This window comes from Acanthaster planci, linkage group LG15 (genome assembly GCF_054643075.1).
Source record: "Acanthaster planci isolate LZ-2023a linkage group LG15, COTS_SCS, whole genome shotgun sequence".
NCBI lineage: Eukaryota > Metazoa > Echinodermata > Asteroidea > Valvatida > Acanthasteridae > Acanthaster > Acanthaster planci.
In genome coordinates, this window is record NC_141791.1 from 9046360 (window position 1) to 9069497 (window position 23138).

At 42.8% G+C, this 23138-nt stretch overlaps 1 protein-coding gene across 3 annotated transcripts in view; it reads right to left on the minus strand.

Moving 5' to 3' along the window:
• The window catches only part of LOC110977607 (uncharacterized), a 116329-nt gene that overhangs the window by 85723 nt on the left and 7468 nt on the right, over nucleotides 1-23138 (minus strand). For all 3 annotated transcript variants that reach the window (XM_087146932.1, XM_022231872.2, XM_022231873.2), the window contains exons 3-4: nucleotides 20266-20424; nucleotides 4521-4654 (exon numbers count right to left, since the gene is read on the minus strand). In XM_087146932.1, the coding sequence (XP_087003058.1) occupies nucleotides 4521-4654; nucleotides 20266-20424 (293 nt within the window). The remainder of the gene's footprint in view (nucleotides 1-4520; nucleotides 4655-20265; nucleotides 20425-23138) is intronic.

The following is a 23138-nucleotide window of genomic DNA, read 5'->3' on the forward strand; positions in this document are numbered from 1 at the left end:
AAGCCCGATCACGCAAAGCAAATGAATGAATTCTCAAGACGTAGACACAGGTACCGATACATAACTTCATTGGTTTATTGTTTATTAATGTACCACATAAAAATATGTTTAATGATGATGTTCGAGGAAAACGTGCACAGTAAGGATAGCCTAAAATCCACTTCGTCTTCGACTCAGCTTGCAGGCCAACTGCCGTAAGCCAGTAAGGTTGCATGTGCACTGAAGTGTGTAACTTTCGATAACTCGAACTTCGGACAACTTGAACTTTTCGTCCATTCCCCTTATCTTTGACTTATCGAGATTTTACTGTATGTACATATACATGTACGACATTACTAAGGAGTTCAATGTTTTTTGCCCTAAGTTAAAGTTTAAGGAAGATTAAGAAACAGCAAGCAGTTTGCAGCAGTTTTGTGTTTGCTCCATGTTTAAAAAGAAATTCAAATTATTAGCCTATACATTGTTAAGGTGGAAAGCTTGCGGTAGCACCATGCAAGGATACGATCTCTTTGTGAGTCTGTATGGTTCTGAAAAGAACCATGAGGAACTCAGAACCATACAGACTCACAAAGAGATCGTATCCTTGCATGGTGCTACCGCAAGCTTTTCACCTTAGTTGTCTGTCACCATGAATAGCTTGAAATCACATCTATACATTGTTCATGAACACTTACAGCATACTCTGTCCTTTAAGCCTCCAACATCATACTACAAGCATCTATAGTGCCCAAACTAATCAATGTTTAATGAGGAAATCTCTGTATTATCGTTTCTCCTTCACCAGGCCATGGTGCCATGTTCACAATCCATCTTCGTCTCCACCTATAAAAATCTCCACAGATTTTTGGCGCCTTTATCAACAGATATAGGCCCTCATCTCAGTCAATTATTTGATATATCAATGTGTCAAATTGTCGAGAATCATGTATATCCTGTGAAACATCACAAAAATCAAGCTATTTTCTCTAGAAAGGCACAATGATCCACCACATGTACATGTACATACACAACTTAAAACCGGCATCCATGTTTTGCTGCTGAAGTAACACGTATACAACACATGGCATGTGTTGGTTTGTTTCACACTTATGTTCTGGTCCACTGCCACATTCCCATACATATTGGGAATACACGATACACCCCATTCTGCCATTACTTTTAACTAACCACTAACCTCATATACCAAATGTGTATACCACAGTATTTCAGAGGGTGTAACATAAATTTGTGTACTTCTTGAAAGCCTTTACTAGACTTTACCAAGTCTTAAATGAATCTTATTTTGCAAATAACTCCATCAAAAGTGTTAAATTTTAAAAAAATCCGGAAATCTGAAGGAATCTCACCCCTGGGTTATTGGAAAAAGTCAGCGATTGGACTGTCCATGAATAGGCATGCAGTAGCAGTCGGGATGTCGGGGTAGGTGTTGATGCAGTTTGTGCTTAGCGATGCGGAGCGGCATGCAAAAGGTCCTGTGGCAGTTTTTGAAGAGATTTGGTGACATTTTTGATCGGCGTCCGAAAACGACGAGATAAATGAATACAAGGCATTTGTTCCGAAATTACAGTACATACATCTGCCAATACATGTAAACGTATTTCACATGAATGACAACATCTGGATACATGTACATGTATCTGTAGCCTACATGTGCACATGTGCGGTGTACATGTTGAACATCCATCTAAGTGGGTTATACGCTTATAAGGGAGCACTACAACAGGAATCTATTGTAATTCAACTGTTCGGTGTTCAGTGTTGGTCTCCAACCTCCACCATATCTAGCTTTGATTTTTGCCTGTCGCATTGTATTTTGCTCAAATCCCAGAAACATACTGCGTTGAAATTTTAATGCTGTCTTCCAAGTAATCTGAATATTCCTGAGAACTGAAGAACTCTCAGACTGACTTTCCTCCACTTTCCATACTCAGAGATGCACATGTTTGAAACCACAGAGAACAAAAACTTCCTGATGTCTACTTATACATGCCCAAATACTACTTAATGAAGAAAGCTTGCAAAATCATTTCCCCACTACCGAAGAAAATCTGTGACAATCTTGTGAGAAAAAGTGTGAAAATCTTTTCTCACTTGTTGGAAAATACAGTAAAGTCGAAGCTCAGAGGAATGGACGAAAAGTTCAAGTTATCCGAAGTTCCAGTTATTGAAAGTTACAAGCTTCAGTGCACATGCAACCTTATTGGCTTACGGCAGTTTGCCTATGAGCTGAGTCGAAGACGAAGTGGATTTTAGGCTATCCCTACTGTGCAAGTTTTCCTCAAACATCATCATTAAACATGTTTTTATGTGGTACATTAGTAAACAATAAACCAATGAAGTTATGTACCGGTACCTGTGTCTACATCTTGAGAATTCATTCATTTGCTTTGCTTGATCGGGCTGTTACTGCATAACGCAGCGCGCGGGCCAGTCGGTCAGGGTTTCTGGTCATGTGATACATGTACATGTATAAAGCGCTTGAGGGCGCATCATTTGTGCCTGATTCATTTATGGTTGCGGTTGATGCCCACCCAGTGCTTGTCGACATGACAATGGCAGCCCATGTGAACATGCTCGGCTCATCAAAGAAAAGCCATGCGCGTGACAGTTATACAGTTATGATTCATAATGAAGGCAAGCGTTCTTTTATCACTTTTTATTCATCATTTTTCATTTTTTTTTTAATTGGCCTACCAAAACTTCGAGATAAGCAGCTATAGTGGTTTTGATGTTTTGAGTTACGGATAGTTTATTGTACATAAAGGCCTATTATTTTGTCGGAAATGCAGAAAGACGTCGAGGTAAACGGCGTTTGGATTTAACAGGCTTCACCTTATCGAGATTTTACTGTAAGTGAAAATCTTTTCCCAAAAGTGGAAAAAGGTGTACAAATATTTCCCACTTTTGGTACACTTTTTCACAATTTGTGAAATGAAAAGGAATTCCTTGGGAAGAGAAAAATGTGAAAAAATTTTCCCATTTTGGTGTTATTTTTCAATCGCAATGTACTGTACACTGGTGCTTGCCACTGAAAATGTATTAGTGTGAATGACAACGCAATAAGGTTGTCCAGTCAATAGCCAAGCACTGGATGAACAGTACAGCTGTTAAATGGGTAGCTGTGATGACAATGCACTTGATCTGGTGTAATGTCATCATGCAAGCACTGTTGGAAATGATCCCAAATATTGAACTCTTGGAACAACTTTCCGAGTTCATGCATGGAACTGTAATGTGTCCCTTTCTCTGTGTGCATTTTCTATGTTCAGGGCCAATTCTGAGGCGTCATTCGCGTTCTTGTCACCATTCTGTCAAAACGAAATTTACCATTTGAGCATGGCCAGCTCATGTATGTGTTTGCTGGCACACACGCCAGCAATTCCCGCTCATGTACCGTTTTCTCTTCGCAAGTAGCACTAAAAACGGCATAATTTTTTTCCCTTTTTTGGCCAGCATTATTAGCTTTTAAATGTTTTTAATTAACTTTTGACTGCAAACTCTGGGAGAGATATGTTCATGGCAAAATAAAGACAATCATCACTTTGAAGCTCATCAGAGTAAGACAATGTGTCCATGTACACACCAAATATTTTTAAAAGAGATGCAAATGAAAATTTCCAAAATAAAATGTGTTTTTCCCAACACTGAACTTTTTCTTGAGCACCTACATTCAATACCAATTAATAATTGAGTCCATCATAAACCGTTTGCCGATGTCACTACATATACATGTACACGTATAATGAAAAAAAACCCTGTCTGCTGACATGGTATTGGTGACTTTCAGTTCTACGATCTTTCCCAAATTTTTGTCAACAGCCACTGGCCAGTGGGCCCTGGGCCCTACAGTTTAATACGTACCCAGAGACTCAATGTAGCCCTTGTGGCCATCCATCTATTTCTATACCTGCTACCTCCACTTTTTTAAGTGTATACTCAGTCCTTCAAAATCTTTGAGCAATAACTACCAATATGGCTAAGCAAGGACAACACACGAATTGTTCAAAACCCTTTATAAAAACTTTCAAAATCAGCAGCAAATTTTGGTCAAAAACAAAGTTCGTATAGCGCCGCATAGCCGCGCAAGATGGAGAACTTCACCGCAAACACACATAAAACATTGTAATCGCATAGGCGCTATTTGACCAAGCGATACGCCTGCGCAATGCACATTACCGCTTAGGCGCAGGCGCGGCGGCAGGCACGTGCACCTGGTGAGCCTGCGCCGAAGCATTACCGTAAACCACGCAGGTGTATCGCTTGCTCAAATGGCACCCATGGTGATTACAACTTTAAGGCAAAGCTATCCATCTCGAATCTATGGTGCTATACGATCTTTGGTCAAAACTAAATCCTCTGAAATCCTCCACATGGATGGGGAAACCGGGAAGGGTCTGGGTTAAAATACCATGGCCATAGCAATGAAAGCAGGATTTTGCATTTTGAGACACAAATCTAAGTTCTGCAGAAAAGGAAACTTTTTTGTTTAGGTAACACCACACAATAGAAAGAAACTTAACCTTGTCGCATCATCATGGTCTGATGCTCGTGCCTGCTTATCTCCATTTCACTATCAAGTTTCTCTCTGTTGTCTTGTATTTGTCTTTCTAGTTGTTCACGCTGAAGTCTTTCTGTCTCTTCCAATGCCTTCCACCTGAAATTTGAGCCAAATTACCAAGTGATTAATAACAAATTCACCCAAATGCTTACGTGTACATACTACAGGTACACACATGAAAGAAGCGTTATTACAACATCCTGCTTATAATGAATACGTGTTTATAGTCTGTACACTGATACATGTAATGCAGTATACAAGATCCCTGTTATAACCAAGTCATAATAAGGGGAGAATTTCTCTTTTAACCAGCAGAAACTCAGGGTTAAGCCTGGTGATAACTCAGGGCTTGACACCAGGCATAAATACAATGCATTCATGAATATTCTGGACAATTTCAGGTCAGGTCTCCCCTGGTTGTTGGCAACAAAAGAGCCGAGTTGGGAGGGGGAGAAGCATCTCAAACAAAATGCTGCTTTAGCTGTATAATCAGAAGATTAAAGGAGCAGCGGTATTGCTCATCAGTATTGATAAGCACTACCTTTGAGGTTTCAGCCTTGTAAGTTTTTGAAATTCTTAAGATGCGTATCAGTTGATAATTTTATTATTTGAATATGTCCTTGTTTCATAATTTCATTTTTGAACAATTGAAAATTGGTGAAAGAACTACTCAGAATAAGTTTTTTAGTGGAGATTTCCAGCCACGTGACATACAGTACTGTGTGCTACCCTGGTCTGACAAGTGTGCAAAGGTTTGGGCTTTGAATGAAGATTATGAAGCCCACTGACATAGGATTAAAAGACCTGCGAGATTTTGGTATTGCCCCAAAGGACTTGGAAAGCGTGTGATGCAAAATTGCCTAAATAATTATATAAACATAACATTTTAGGCGTGACGTCCATATTATTTTTTATAAGCGTGCCGTGGTCCCCGCCGGCCTGCGCCGCACATGCACGCGCGGCAGCCTCCCGCAGCAGGCCGATGTGCGGCGCCATGTGGCACCAGTAAAAAGCATGCATAACAATGGTTCACGAACAAATTTTATGATACACACAGTCCCCTGCGGCGCGCTGGCACTAATTTGCATTTTTTTATTGGAGACAAATTCTACAAAAAGCTAAAACACAGAAAAAAAAACAACCACTTTACTACTGACTCATCGTTTTGGAAAAGTCACAAAGGTTGTTGGGGGACCTGTGGTCTGGACCTGCAGCTGATCCTAACAGTAACACGCCTGCCTTAAGAATCTATTACAGTGTAGGCCTAGCCTGTAATCTACTGTATTTTCCGGAATGTAAACAGCAGCTTTATACATGTATGATTCTCACACTGAAAAATATTCCTGGAGCTTATACTCCGGGCTGCTAATACAATATTTTAAGAATTAAATCTGTAATGCCACACCGTGCCATGCCTTGGCACCTCCCATCATACCTCCATGCTCCCATACAGCCCATGCCGCCGGCTGGCTAGCCGGCCATTCATGCAAGCGGTACAGTTTCGCGCTCTCTGGAAACAAGTAGTTCATGTTTTCATTGGTTGCCGTTTACAACTAGCCTATTCACATGTTGGAAATAAAGGAAACCAGCACAGAGAGACATAATAGACTTGTAAATGTACCCTTGTTTGTGCCGTTTCACACCACTCACATCATGTGGTGCGTCTGTTTTTGTTATTTACAGCTGTGCAATCCATATGATTTATTTTTACTGGTCAGTTGGTGACTGTTCCAAAAATTCGAACAAAAGAACTACTCCACAGCCCACCCAACGAGGAATGTAATCCACGCTGCAATAATTGGTAATTTCTAGGACTTGGGGCAGTTTAGGCTGAATAGGAATAATCATTCGCGATCGCACACATTGAGTCGTATCAGTGAATAAAAACTAGCAAATGCTATGAAGTTCAAGCAATCAACAAAAGCATTTCATGAGAAAACCATTAATATGAATGAAATGTTTCTTTTACTATTCAGCATCTACTAGTGTAAATATTATCAAACGGCCGAATGGTTTTACACAAGAGGGCTTCCGTTGTCCAAGGAAAAAAAACCATGCGTGGTCTTGGTTTGGACAGAAAACGACAGGAAAGAATTTGTATATTTTCATGGGTTGGGATAGATGCTCCGAATAAAAATGCAGCAACCAAGATGCAACCAAGTCTACTGGAACAATTGTAATACATGACGGTCAGTCAGCTGTGTCAATCTTTGGTTGGATGGAAGCTCCTCAGAGACTTTATTTGGAATACTCTCCTGATTTTATTCCCTTGCTACTTTTATTTTTGTCTTGTCTGAATAATAATGACTGGCCAGTGAAGTAATCCAGTAAAAATGGGCTTTCATACTTTTTTAAAATTTACTTTTTTTCCTCGAAGCACTTGACCATTATACTGTACTAAAGTACCATCACTGAACATAACATTCCATAATTTCCCCCATCTACATGTATACGAGGGGCACAGCTGCATTTTCGGGTAAAAAGGAAATGAAATTAGGCAGACAACCGACCGCTTGCATTAAATCCGACCGCTTGCATTAAATCCGTTAGAGAGATTTTCCAAGACATTTAAATGGAACTAACAGTTGATTTCACAAAGCTCAATTGATGCAATCTGGGCTAATTTTTATTTTCAAAAGATGCTGCTAAAGTCGACACTTCAGGAACTCTCGATAACTCAGGCTTAGAGCTGGTCTAGTCTAAACCCTTAAGCACCCTTCCCAAGAATTGTTTTGTCTAAACATCGAACAAAAATATTTGGCTGTTTTAATACTTAATATCATGATTTTCAATTGACTTAGATGCCAATACACCAAAAATACCTTGGGACTAAATGATTATTTGCAAGTGGCTCGGCAAATCCGCAAGATAAAAAATTCCACCCCAGCTCTGCAGGAAAATAAATCTTCTCAGGAGTGATTGACAGCTGTATTGTTCACAAAATGTATCTTTTTAAGTATTTGGGTCACCCAGGCTATCTTTGAAGAGGCAGACAATCTTTGAAGTTGCTGCTCTACTACTACTACTAGGTAGGAAGACTTGGGGGCAGATACATTGATCGTAAATGCTCAGCCAATTACTAAGTTGAAGCTTTGTAAGTTAAGCAGCCATTGGTAGGATACACTTGCGCAGTCCCAGAGTAATGCCACTGTTGCCAAGAAACAGTATCACCACTGCAACAACTTCCCCTCCGTTATCTCTCTCTTTTTTGGAAAGTCCTATGTTGGCTTGGGCGGTATTTCGGTATTACCGAATACCGCGGTTTTGATTTTAATACCGAACAATACCGACCAACAATCCATGAATACCGGAATACCGACTTATTCGGTATTGAATTTCAACACCGCGGTATTCTGGCTAATTTGTTCAGAATGTTCCCACAACCCCCATGAGATGAAAGCAGACAATTATATCCACAACAAAGACTGCATACTTTGTGGTTTCAGTAATCCAGCATCACGTTTGTATTGTGTCTTTTGGTGAAGAGATAAGACGTAACGTGATACTTCAGCATGCAGCCACCAACCTGCCAGTCAAAAGGTTTTGTTTCCCTATCGCCGCCTTCAAATTTGCAGTTTTGGAATAGCTTGTAGGCAGTGCTTCTTGTATTACTCATTGGCACATGTATACATGTACATGTATCACAGCCCTACAAGGTTGGGAATTAAAAAAACAGTTGGTCTTCCGTGTCCGCACTGGACTTTATTTTCCGAAGATTTTTATTGGCGGATCAGAAAATGCGAACGCTGCTTGTGCTAGCCTTGTGCTCTCTTTGGGTCTTTTTTGTCCTTTGTATACAACATGTATACAAATCTATCTAACCGAAAGCCAGGAATGTGTGTTATAAACTATAAAATGATTCCATAAATCTGCATCTGTTCGACATCCATGGCAATCAACAATCTTTTTTTTGTTCTCACATTCCTTCGATTCTTCACTTGTCACTGCTTGTATTTCAGTTTTTCCAGAATATAAAATTAGGACAACGTGCAACGGTTGATCAGAAAGGTTATGATTAATCAAATACATTGTGATGTGTTTAGAATAATAAACCTCACTGCCATAGGACAACATGTTTAATGTGCATGTGAAATTTAAAAAGCAAATACATGTGAAAGCATTGATCCAGGGATTTTTAAAATACTTTCAATCGCCATGGATGACGACAAAGCCAACAGCAACTAACCTGAATGCATATGTAGGCCTGGATGTACCAGCAAGAATTTGAAGGCTCATCAACTAAAGCCCCCATCCATGTAAGTAGTCTTTCCAACACAAATTGTGTCACGGAGAGACATTTTTTGTTTAATTTTTCGCCTCTCTTTTGATTTTTGATAAAAGCTGCATGACTTGATTGATTGGTAGTCCGAGATCACTCGCCCACTGCGGCGCGGTCGCCCTCGCGCGAGATGGTCGCTGAAGAAGCAGAATGTCATGAACGAGTACTGCGATTGGATAGCTGTGTCTTGCCAAATGTACGTCATGAAAGCACTCAGTCTCATTGGCGGGCACGCTAGATCTCTTTGCAGCAATATGAATAATTCAGTGTTGGGCGATTATTTGGAATCTTGAGATACCAGAAAAGTCATGTGAACTTATTTGGGGCGTATTTTATCGGAAATGGGATGGGAAATTTTGTTTTGGCGTTTAATTGTGTAATGAATGTAAAATATCATGGATTTTTTAATCGTGCACTGTGCGTGTCATGACGACAGGAATCTGGCAACCGATGTCTGTGTATCGCGTTGTAAGCGTGCGTGCGATAAGCCTTGTGTTGCACGAATGGAAATTTTGTGGAAGCACGCTCGCTTGAGTACAAGCAGCACAACTTCAAATTAAATTCCTAAACACAGAAAACACAAACATAGACATGAGATCATTTTTTCTTTTTTGTGAATGAACCTGCGGAAAAATTTGTGACGGCACTGTCTTTCGACTTGCAACTATAGAGCTGCATTCGATGTAGTGGAACGTACGACCCTTTTTGGCAGAATCTGTACATTGACTGCTTGCCGCATTTCCATCATGCCTTCATTGGCAACGGTTCGGCCCGGCGGGAACCAGTGTGTTGCACCGCGCACGTGTTTTCACCACCGCGATTCGCAAATGCTTTATGAATGGGTCGTCAAGAATGGTTTTTCAGGCAACGGAGTCACGAAAACCTTTCATTGAACCAGGAATTTTGTACAATGCTATTTCGCTGTAACATATTTTCTCCCAATACAAATATGCACGTTTTCACCGGGACCACAGATTTGTCGTGTAATCGGAATTTTGTTACAACCGATTTTGTAATAAGAGTCGACTGCCGCGTCGCAGAGTTTTCTGAAAGCCACCTTACCATTGCACACGCGCAGTGTTAGGGCACAGCTAAAAGGAGCAGCCACTGGTGACCCGCATGTAATCATTACAATAACGCACTGTCTCAGCGAGTACCAACTTGACTGCAGCACATGTGCAGATTTTGACACCGTACGAGCATGGAGGAATAAAACATGTACGAGTGACCACACAGATAAAGGAATCGCGGAGCAACAAAATCAGTATTTAAAACGCCGTCCTCTTTTTAAAAAATAATTTTTATTTGACATCAAATGGACATATAAATTATAATAGTTATTAAGTTTAGGGGGTTTTGTGTCGTTAAAAACCCTTTTTTATGCTGGCCCCTAGTGTTGTTTGTGGTTTGCCTTTGAATGCCAGCATCGCCGCTGCTATTTGATGACGTCATTGCCTTCTGCAACGAATACCGCGGTATTAGTAAATACCGCGGTATTTTTTCATGGATACCGCGGTATCGCAAAAGGCAATACCGCCCAAGCCTAGTCCTATGTCGTCAAAAACAGCACACCCGCATACACTCGGACAACCACAAATGTATTATTGTTGAGCTACATCATGTACGTGCATTAAAAACTCACTTGTTGGGCGGAAACAGAGCTGACATGCGGGGTTGGTCAAAGGGTTAAATGGCAAATTGAAAAGGTGCTAAACATTTAGCAAATTAAACAGTAATTCCGACCCGTAAAATCTGTGAAGCACAAGTATTGTTGAACTGTTTTTTTTTAATGTGCAAAGGCAGGAATATTCTTTTTGTTAGAGGTGCTTAAAATTAAAGAAATGTTTTGGCCTAGATTTCAATGACAAAACTCTGACATGGTAAAATAAATTTGTGAACGTAGAAAGGGATACAACCTGGAATGAAAATAATGCGATTGGTAGGGCTCAAAATGCTTCCCCTAATTCTAGTGCGAAAAGTGCTGACATCATAAGCAAACCTCAAAAGCTGGAAAGATGTTTCTACTGGATAAGAAACACCTCTCAAAACGTTATACAATGTAAATTTTTAGTTGATAAGAAGCAAAGTATTACTTTGTGGAATGCAGTGCTGAAGTGCTCTACTTCAGAGAATTAAAAAGAAATGTCTTAAGCAGAACAGTGGCCCAACATTTAATTTTCCCCGCCTTTCGCTGTTCGCCCAGAATTTTATTTCCTATCCATGGACAGTAATTGTTAGAACACCATTCTTCTTTCGGGGACTTTTTTTTCGCATAGGTTTTGTGCCACCATGGGGGCCACAACATCTTGCTGTGTGCACAGACCGTGAAGGGTCTTTTGTTGTAGAGGAACGCAAGGGAACGGGACAGCCTTTCTCACGTGTGCAAAGAGGAGGAGCTTGAACAAAGAATGCATTCCTGGCATTTGCACGCGTGTGAACGGTCTCTGCAGCTTTGATCCTGTCCCTAAGTCTAATGCCACTCTATCCATCGTTCCTCTAACATTATACCGTTGCAAGGGCGCTCTGCGGGGGGTGGCTTCTTCCTTGCGCATTGATCACATTTCCAGATGTATGCTCTTACATCAGCACTCATACCTGACCAGAAGTATCGCTGCTTCACATGGGCCAGGGTTTTCTTCAGGCCAAGATGGCCTCTTAACTTCCTACCATGCAATTCTTCTACAAACTCGCGTCTGAACATCTCAGGAACCAGCAACCCCCATTGAACTGAACTACCATCATTAGACTCCCACAGTTGGTATAACACACCGTCTCTGTAACTGGTCCCAGTAAGACCAATATGTCTTACTTGCCGGGGACCTGTGGGCTACTTTATCCCAAGAAGGGCAATCCTTCCCCTCACTTTTGGCAATTAATATTCACTTCATTGACTCATCCGCCATTTGGGTGTTTCCAATTCCTTCGCTGCTAACAGCAGGTTCCAACACAGCAACTCGGGCCTCGATCTCATCTTCCATAGTAATAGTAGCATCATTACCAGCATTGTCACCATCAGAATCATCTTGTGCATTACAATGATCGCACTGTTTACAAGGTCGTCTAGACAGGCTATCAGCATTCTGATGCTTGGCACGCGGATGGTGCTGGATTGTGACGTCATACTCTGACACAATTTCCAACCATCGTGCAAGTTGTCCTTCGGGGTTCTTTTGAGTTCCTTAACCATACCAGAGAAGAATGGTCCGTCCGCACTTTGACCTTTAGACTGTAAAGGTACTGGCAGAAGTACTTCAAATATGTAAGTACAGCGAGCAGTTCTCTTTGAGTGATGCAGTAGTTTCTCTCAGCTTTGTTCAGCTTCTGGCTTGCAAAAGCCAAAACTTTCTTGACACCGTCATGCACCTGCGACAGTACATTGTACGGCTCCAATGCCCTCTTAACTCGCATCTGTACCCAGGATATACTCGCTATTTGGCAACGGGTAGGCCAATACTGGGGCCCTTAGCAAACACTGTTTCAGCCAGTGGAATGCCTTATCACAAGACTCGCTCCAAATGAATTCTTTTGACTTTGACGTCAAGGTATGCAGCGGGCTGGCGATGCTAGCAAAGTCCTTAATGAATCTGTGGTAAGAGAGGCAAGGCCCAAGAAACTCACCTCCTTTACGTTCTTCGGGACCAGCCAATCAGCAACTGCCTTAACCTTAGCCGGATCGGTTGCTACGCCCTCAGCCGACACAATGTGGCCAAGGTAGTTTACTGACCTCTGAAACAGGTCACACATGCTGGGCTTTAATTTAAGCCCAGTATTCCTGAACTGTTCGGAGTCACTCCAACTTCTCTTCTACTGTTCTGCAAAAGACAATGACGTCATCAAGATACATCAATAAGATCTCCCACTGCAACCCTGACAACACTTTCTCCATCAGCCGCTCGAACATAGCCAGTGTGCTGGCTAACCCGAATGGCATTACCTTCCAACGATACAGCCCATTCCGTACCACAAAACTTGACTTCTGTTGTGCATCCTTATCCAAGGCAACCTGCCGGTACCCTGAGGCGAGGTCGAGGGTTGAAAACCATCGAGCACCCTCTAACGCATCTAGCGTCTCATCAATTCTTGGCACAGGATAGGCATCCTTTATTGTCACCGCATTCAGTCCTCTATAGTCGATGCGCAATCGTTTCGTCCAGTCTTTCGTCTTTACTAACATAAAGTTAGCCTCCCACGGACTATCTGAGGGTTCAATTAAGCCGCGCCTCTTCGAGTCTTCCACTTGGCGACTGATCTCTTGTTGGTTAACCACGGGATGCCTCCTAGGCTTCTGACTTACTGGTCTAGCACCACCAGTGTTGATGCTGTGCTTAACTATATCAGTTCTGCCTATATTGTCGTCACCCTTTGAAAACACATCCTGAAACTCCATCAGACACCCTCTCAATTTCGCATGGTCATGTGGGGCCAAATTTCTACGACTTCGATTGTACAATTCGGTCAAATGCTTGGGTAGCGCCGCCTTATGTCCCATAATCTTGTCTTGGGCGGAGTCTTCACCTCCACTGGTGTTACCGTTGCAGCTACTGTTCCCGCACGCAGGACACGTTTCTCCTTATTTGGGTTCATGCAGTACTCGAATGGGCACCACTTCAGCTGGTACGTTAATCACAGACTTGGCCATCACCAGATCTTTTTCTGCAATTCGGCCACCTGACTCAACTGGTTCCATGATCATGCTTCCTGTCAACTCCTCATACTGACAAACAACCATTCCCGGCACAATGGTCTCATGCCCAGCCGGTATCTCCATAGTCCTTGTCACTACTACTCTGCCGACAAATGGTGCATCGGCAACAACTGTACACTTAATTTGTTCACCACTGACACATAATTCCAGTCTACTGAAATCCAGACTGCCCCCTGTAGACAACCAGTCCATTCCCAACAAAGCTGGTGTTCCGATATTTGCAAAGGCGGCTTAAACCGGGTGCACAGTCTTCCTGATTCATAAATCTAACCAAGCAGTCCTATATACTTTCAACAAGCTACCATCCACCTGCCGGACCCTGGTGTCACACTCCTGCAGAGTCGGCCTCTGTTCTTTCGGTAGCTGGTGATATACTGTCATTTCTCAGGGCTTGCCCTTTATTTTTCTGACAGTAGCCCGCCGGGCTAGTAAATTTTGATTTTTACTAGCCCGCAGAGATTTTTACTAGCCCATAAAATGTGCCCAAAAAAATAACAATTAAAGCAAGTTTCTGACTTAAAAAGGTTGGTCCACCAAGACGTTTCTATCAACCGCTATCACATGGGGTGATAGCAGTTCGTGGGTAGACTGGTTCCTGTTCCATACTCACTCACTCGGCATGATTGTCCAATGAGGGGCTTGCGATCAGTGGTACAACGAAGTCACTTACGAACCGGATTGCACACAACAACTCTCTCCCTGTTTACCTCCTCCCTGTTTACCGGACAAGGCCCCGCCTTTTCATCAACCCGCACGTTGTCAGTCTTAACAATTGGCGAATGCAGGGCAAAACTCATTAGCTCGCTATGGAGCTTCTTCTCCGCATCAGGTGCAATTGGCATGAGAACATATGGACTCTCGTTCACACCACTTCCATGTACCACAGAGACTATCGGACTGGACGCTGCCTTTTGCCTTGGAGGTGCCCGATCAATTAAACTGCGCCCACCATCGTCTTCCTTGCAATGGACTTCTGGCATCTTCAACTCAGTCAGCGCTGGTGCTCTGAACGAGCCATACCCTGACGTCTCCTCCCTGTTTCCAGCCAAATCTTGGCAAGGGAGCTGGAATACAACATCCGAATCGATTCTCACATGCTCATATGACGTCTGCACATCACGTGGACCAGGTCCACCATAGGGCCTCAATCCAGCTTCCTTAGCATCTTGCAATGCCGCTTCTAATTTCACGATTCTGTCCAATTGGCAAGCTTTTTCCAACCGCAACAACTGAATCTCCATTCGGGACTTGTGCAAGTCCCCCTTACTTGAGCTACCACACATACTACTGTTTTAACCTTGTACTCAGACGGCGGATCAAATCTTGCAGACCTCAACCAACCAAAGTACCTCCTATCTCTTAAATGAACAAGCCAAATGTACCTAAAGTAAATGACGGCCAATATTATGCAAACCAAAGCTAATGCTATCGATGCCCACAGTAGCTTATGCATCAACCAATCAAATCACAGGAAACTGGAACTCAAAAACTCTCTGTAGACAAAATGAACTTCGAGGATGAACCACTTCCGACACCAATTTGTGACGCCGTGCCCCTCCAACGAAGAGGAGGGCACCCTCCTCCTCAAGGACGGCCCATACCAGAGATTCCCTGAGTGTCTAAAGATGAGTCCATTGGGACCGAAGTATACCATCCCCCAAGAAAGTTCCGGTCAGCATATTTTCAATAAATAAAAACAATGTGAGTCATTTCTATGTGACATATTTTATTTATGAGAGCTTAATAAATAAAAATTTAAGTATAGAAACATACTTGGAATCACACGTAGTGAATGACGGTCTGCCCTGTAATTCTTTGGTGGATATTTTGGCTTCCATGATTTTTAACAACCATCTTTATATGTTGAAGTGTGAGTAAAAAATCTGGCCAAAATTCCCCTACTGTAAATTTTTTTAAAACTGATTTTGCATGAGAAGCTTCTAATACATTTTACCTTTCAAAACAGCAATCGTCTGAAAATGTGATATACAAAACTAAGAAAGGTACGTGTAGCTCTTATTAACAAGTGATCAGAAACAAAAAAGTCTGGAATTGGAGAACTTGCCATAGTAATTATTTTAGGCGGACTTTTGTTTCTAAATGGCACGAAGCCTGGAATTTACATGCTTTACCACAGGCCGAGTTCATAGTTCCATGTATGTGTGGTATGCACCAATCCTAACACAATGCTGTGGCATTTGCAGGATTATTTCGTCTGCAACTGCTGGGCTGTGCATGCCATGAATGGAAGGCTTTGTCCAACAGCAGGCCCCATTGAACCAGCAGCTGCATGGTGAATAGACTGTATGTGTGGTATGCACTAATCCTCACACATTGGTGCCATAGTCCTAGCCCTCCATAGCCAAGGGGTTAAAAACAGAGACGGACTACCTTTGAAAAATACAAGCACCTTTGAAAAATGCAAGCTGAAAAAATGATGCCAATTCCCAGCAGCAGGTCTTTTGTACTGAGTACGGTCTTTTGTTACACGGAATTAGCTCTTTTGTCCCATTTCGGGCAACCCGGCTATGCGTATGAACCCATGGTGCTCGAAATGGGGTTTCCTTGGCAGCAAGTGGTTAAAATGCACATGTAAGTCGTCTTTCCTTGACTTCTCGATTTGTTGAATTAACAAGGTAAAAATCTCAACTCATCTGTCAACAACAATTATCCACTTCATGCCGGGGGCTCCGGTACCGGAGCCATAGGCCTTATATTTAGGGCCGGGGACTCCGAAATCGGAACTTAACTATAAAAAAAAAAGTTGCTGGGCGTTTCTTAAAAAGTTTGGGGCTGTCAGTTAAAAAGTTTAGGCCATCATTGGCCGGTGAATTGTGACTTTTTTTATAACCGGGGTGACCGAACTTATCAAAGCCTTGAATAAAAGTACGAGCTCCTGAGAGCTGCTGGGCACTGCCAATCAATCCCTGTATTCTTTCAGCGCAGAGCCTGCAATATGCGGAGGTAATCCGTGTATTGTTTTGCAGAGCGCATTTGTTCGTGCTGCCGGGCGCTCGCAGGGGATTATTGCTGCACTGCACCGAAGACAAAGCGTGGGCTGTGCGGGCTCATTATGCACCTGCGTCCCATGAATGACCCGGCCCGGGCGCTGCTGGCCCTTGCCACGTTGACTGACAGGGCACGGCCCTCGCTGCTTGAGAATAAAAAAGCCGTGCAGTGTTCACATGTGTTCATACTGGGTATCGTGTTATCAGAGTACAGACAACATGGCTGAAGTTATATCCGGAGAGTCCAGTTCTTCCAGCGAAAGCGAGTTCAGATGAAGTTTCTTCGTCTTTTTCATCACAGCCGTCACCTGCTCAAGTACAGTCAAGTACAGAAATTGACAGTGATGTACCCTTGGCGGTATATGCCAAGCGCAAGAGACAGTCCCGTACACAGCCGCCGCATCGACCAGCAGCAGTGCCGCACCGTTCCGGTGGACAGATGAAGACAGTACACCGCTGAAGTACGGCTTCACTGGTAATGGTGGTGCCGTCGATCCCCGCCTGCATCGCAGCTCGACCTGCAGTGAAGCCTTTGAACTGTTTTTTGACGACGTTCTCGTTATAACAAAATAGTGCAAGAGAGCAACCGGTATGCCGTGCAGAGGCCCGCTACGGCATCGGCGCACATGCCATCATGGACTGATCTGAACACTAGAGAACTGAAGGCCTTTCTGGGCCTTTGCATAATGACGGGCATTGCAAAGCACCCAAACCTTCATAGCTTCTGGTCCACCGACCCACTACTGAAGATGAGCCTATTCCCGTCCGTCATGCCCCGAGATCGCTTCCTTGCCATCCTGCAGTCCCTGCACTTCAACGATAACACCGCCGTGCCAGATGACTGCACCGACCGCCTCTTCAAAGTGCGCCCAGTCGTCGACCATCTTGCTCAGAAGTTTGCCACTGTCTACGTTCCTCAACGGGACATTTCCGTCGACGACTCCCTGCTGAAGTTTTACGGGCGTCTCCGCTTCGCTACCTACAACCCCAGAAAGAGGGCCCGCTTCGGCATCAAGATGTACAAGTTGTGCCAGAGCACCGGGAGTGCCGCCGGGTACTGCTACAACTTCAAAATCTACACCGGCCAAAGTAAAGGAGACCTCCCAGCAACTACACAAGTGGTGATGGACCTGGTGAACGACCTAAGTGGTAAGGGCTACAACCTTGCCCTCGACCGGGCCTTCAGTAGTCCTGATTTGTTTCGACGACTTCACAACCAGAAGTTCAACGTCGTCGGCACCGTCATGGGGAACAGAAAAGGGATGCCGAAAGACCTGCAGTCTGTCACGATGAAGCGGGGCGAAACAGCGTCCCGGTCGGCCGACCTGGGTGTCAGCGGTTCTCTCCTGGCCATGGTGTGGCGAGACAAGCACAACATCCGTATGCTCTCCACCATGCATACGGCAGACATCCGTGGCACCGGCAAGCAAGACAGGACAGGGCAGGAAAAGCAGAAACCGACCTGTGTCATCGAGTAAAACGCCCTGATGGGGGGCGTTGACAAGAGCGACCAACTAGCGGCAAATCATCGAGCAACTCGTAAGTTCCTCAAGTGGTACAAGAAGCTCTTCTTCTACCTGCTCGACTTGACGCTGGTGAACACCTACGCCGTGTACCTGGCCGTTGGCCACCGCCTTTCCTTCCTCGACTACCGCTTGGGTCTTGTCCATGAGCTGCTGTTCGACGAACCCTTGCCCAAGTACAGCCCTCAGCACAGGACCAGCTATGGCAACTTCCGCTACTGGCGGTGTGTCCTCTGCGCTTCCCGTGGTCTGCGAAAGAAGACGCACTTCGAGTGCGACACGTGCCACCAGCCCCTCTGCGTCGCCCCCTGCTTCAAGGAGTACCATACTGCCCACTAATTGACACTTTGAACATTTATTTTCATGGACATTTTCATTGATATTATATTTTGTGTTTTTCATGTGTGTTTTGACTTGATGCCCCACTTATCTAGTGTAAAACAATATGTCATTTCTGGTGGTTTTACTAGGTGGTCATAGTTTCAACCTTTGAAAAAAATGACAAAAAAGACAAAGTTTCTGGAACGTACTGCTTTGAGGATGTAGTATTTTCATCTCTTGAAAAAGTGGCACATTTCCTTGTAATGGTTTTACTAGGTGGTCACATTTTCAGCCTTTGAAAAACAATGACAAAAAAGACAAAGTTTCTGGAATGTACTGCTTTGAGGATGTAGTATTTTCATCTCTTGAAAAAGTGGCACATTTCCTTGTAATGGTTTTACTAGGTGGTCGTGTTTTCAGCCTTTGAAAAAAATGACAAAAAAAGACAAAGTTTCTGGAAAGTACTTTTTATTCCTTGCACCGGTGTTTGATTTTTATTTGATTAGAAAGAGTTGAAATTTATTTTACTACTTTTATGAGTTCGACTACTTCAATGAGAAAAGAAAACACAAGAGAAATGACAAGAAGAAAATAAGAGAAAAAGAAGTTCTCTCCAAATATTTGTCTGTGTGTATTTCTATGTGTACTTTATTTTATTGGTTTCTAAATTTTACTTGAAATTGTTTGGGAAATAAAGTTTGGGAAGGGAAATATCTTACACTATGGGAGGGAAAATGAACAAGTTGGGAGATAAAATATGAGAGTGGTTTGGTAGATGGGAAAATATATAACAGAAAATAACCCCAATAGCTTCAAAAAATAGCGAAAGTTACACGCAGCAGCGCCACGAAAACGACACACTTTTAGACCCCTTTTTTACAGCATGAATTCATTTGTCCGTCATTGCCCGCACTCACTGAACAGTTGACAAAGCCCAGTGCACAGCTTCTCATTCACTCAAGCCCATTGCACGTGCACAGCTTCCCATTCACTCACTGCATATTACACGCTGAGGTCTTGACCGTCAATCGCTCCGCATAGCAACACGGCAGCATAGCAACGCACTGGGCCAAGGCCCGGAACAAACGAGCCCTTATGTAACGCACACAATGGGGGCTCTACATAGAGCTGACGGCGTGGCCGCAAAACCGAAGGGTCAATGGAGGTTGCTTGTGAGGGCTAGACTCGCCACGGGACACCCATTTTATGGGGTTTAGGTGTTCAGAAAAAAGATATGAATTTTTGAAGATTTTTGAAAAACGAAAATATGAAAAAACCACCCCGGCAGCGCATGTTAACGGTTAAAAAAAGCACCCGGCAGCAAGTGGTTATACGTCACCTGTAAGAGATGGAAAACAAAAATTTTACACAGGCCTATTATGACCATCTTCTGAGACTCCCTTGGGCCAGCGTTTCTTTAATAGGATATTAAAATGTGGGGTTTCCATTTGCCATTGTCATTTGCCACACAGATCAATCGTATTGACGTCTGGAGGGCATCAAACGTGAATGTTTCTTTGAGCTATTATTATGCAGTTTTGGGCATAATCCTGAGTTCTTAATGAGGCCTGTGTGAAAGCAGGAGTACTGGGGGATTTAGAAAAATGGGCACGCTCCTCCTGTGCGCTTGCGTTGGACAGCGAAAAATACTTTTGATCCTTGTCCTCACTCATCTTGGTAGTAGCAAACAAAAGCCATGTCTACCTCATTAACTAACCTTTGCTTGAATGATTTAAGTTCACTGAACCATGTTTGGACTATCCTTGGTATTACCCAGCCAGACTGCAGTGGCTGCATTGGCCAAACCATGGCAACCTTTTTGCAAAGACATTATACATACACAACTATCAGCTAAATTTGAAAATAATTACCTATTTCCCCACTTAAACTCAAATGATCCAGGGGAAGCGAATCGTGGTGGGTTTTCTCTCTCATGATGGTAGGCTTGATTCTTGGGAATGTTTTTTTCTGGAAGTCCATCTTCCTCGTCACGCTGCTCTAAAGGCTCCACTGAGATAGGTGTTGGAGAACTGAAATAAAAAAGAAATGTTTTCTATCAGCCACAATGCCAGACAGGAGAAAGCAAAAGTACAACTTGAAGTCTTGTCCGTGTCTACAAGAACCTCAAAACCTGTGAACAGGATTAATCTTAAAGTTTTCCATCCCATCAATTTACAACAGAGTTTGTTGAAATTGATGAGTTGAGTTCTGTGAACATATGAAACTTACTACACGAAGTGTTGGGTTATGACAGGATGAGTACTGTACAGATGCAGTAACAGTGTTGGGTTTTGACTGAGTATGGTTGGTAATGCCCAGTACTTGCTGCATGATGAATAGTGCTATTGGCATCTGTGTGCCTGTAAACAGTGGTCATTTGGTTATGTACATGAACTTATACCTACCGGTAAGAAGTAGAATAGATTACAACATCTCATAATATGCATGAGCAACTCAGAGTACATCATTGCCCGATTCCACCTCATGTCTGGGAAGTAGAAATGATATGCTTCCAGGTGACGTCATACTGGTGAGTATCTACGTCGCTGCTGTGCAGTAGTTTTTTTCTGGTAGCACCAAAAAATTTCTCTGGAACCCACCGCGTAAATAAGTAGTGTGTCATGTAATGTTTATGGAACCAGTCTGGAATTGTATCCTAACAACTACCACAGTAAAGATCAAAAAGGTATGTCAGCACCACACTACTGAAGCCTTGTTGCTATGCTTGCTATGCACATCTGCACTTAACTATCATTACATGGAAATCTAGCAGCTGAGAAAAAACAATAGCGTCTGTGAATACAAGTAACGTTGGATTTCCGTCTTTAACCCTAACTGCCCAAAACCTGCCATACTCCAACAGCAGGTTTTAGCAGGTTTTAGCAGGTTTTGGCAGGTTTGGTACCGTACCGTAGGAACCTGCTGTTGAATTTTGTGAGACTTGGGATGAAAGGCCCAGGGAGATGGTGTTGGATTCTGTGTGAGTTGGGACACACAGGAGTCATTGTGTGCAGTGTCTGACTTGCTGTACCAATTGTTGGACTATGCTTGATTTTGTCAGGTTTGGTACTGTTCAATGCAAGTCATCCTATACTGCATAGACCCATCCATACCATATCACTCAAACTCCAACAGGCTCATTCTGTTGGAGTTTATCAGGTTTGGTGCAGTAACCTGCATGTACAAGTACATAGACAAGTACATGAACCTGTTGGATTTTGTGAGGTTCAGTATGCTTCCTAGTGCAAGAGCCTAGGGGGTTAGGGTTAATGAACTTGTAACTTATTGGGCCGTGCAAAGATGCACAATCTACGAAGTCAGTTATTGACAAGGCAGTGAGGTTCCTAGAAAAGATACTGTTAAGACAAAAAGGTGGATTTTGAAGAGGTTTCTCAGTCGGAACCTGCAGAATTGAATATTTAATTATATTTATGAGGTGTAGTAGAACAAATACAGCATGGTTTATTTTGGGAAATAGTGGGAATTACTAGTCTCAAGGTGTAGGTCAGCTTGACAACCTCCCGGCATGAAGCAGGAGAAGGGTACAGTAGTCAACCTGACCTACATTTTGGAGAGGGACCAGTAATTCCAACTGCTTCCTCTAAAACTATGCAGTATTCACTCTGCCAGTAGTGTGTTTGGTGAACTTGCTATTTGAGAGAAGTCCAAGATAAAACAAAGAAACATGAGCCCCCTCCCATAATACAATTTTGTATAGCCTTTTAGGTGTTGGATCTTGAAGGAATGAGTACATCGTGTTTCCATTCTTTATACATAGTATATGACTATTATTAGTATCCCCACTCAGCCAAACCAACAGTTTACTGCCTCTTGGAGTTCATTGGGCTGTGTACTGATACAGAAAGTGGACTGTTGAATTTGGTGGGTTGAGTACTAACGTGTATACCCCACCCAGCAGTGAAAGGGTGTTGGAATTTGACAGGTTGAGTCAGCGTTCTAGAAAAAATGCTGATGGGGATAAGGTTTTGAGGTAGGCTTAAAGGATACATTAATCTTTTCTTCAAAACAAAATCACACTATGCAGTTTTTGAAAAAGAATTGGTGGTTGGTAAAGCACTAGACGAGTGTTATAGCCAGCCACATTTTAGTGCTGTGCAATCAGGACAATTTAGTAATGGCGAACGGAGGGAGCAAAGCGACTGGAGTCTCGCGGGTCACAGCCAGGGGTCCAGGGGCCCACTTAAGGGGACTCTGAATCATTTTTTTCAGTGAGTTTTTCTTTCTAATTGATTAAGAGTTCAATTTTTTTAAATACTTCCAGGTAAAATATGAAATTTACATAGTGACTAATTGTGACTATTTCTGAGATTTTTTACAATTTTTGTGCCGGTTGGTGGGCTGTTTCATCAAGCTTTGTGCCTGACAGTAGAATGCTGTAGTGGAGATCCCCCACCAGCATAGCTACAACACTGAACTAGATTAACATGCATCATTTGACATTTTGACGACAGCTTTATCTTCACACATCTTTCATTCCAAAACTTATCCACTTCAGGTCAACAAAATATGATCAGTATTTGCAGTTTTGCACTCTGGGAATTAAACCTAAAATAAACAAGTAGGTAGAAAATTATACTTGTAATTTTTGTATGTTTGTCTGCTTTTGTCTTTTTCTGCCTCTTTTCTTTAGTAGGTTCCAGTTAATTGTGCCCGTTTACATGTATTCCAAACAACATTTTCATTAAAATCTTAATATTTCTTTGTTTCAAGTCAGTCATGAAAT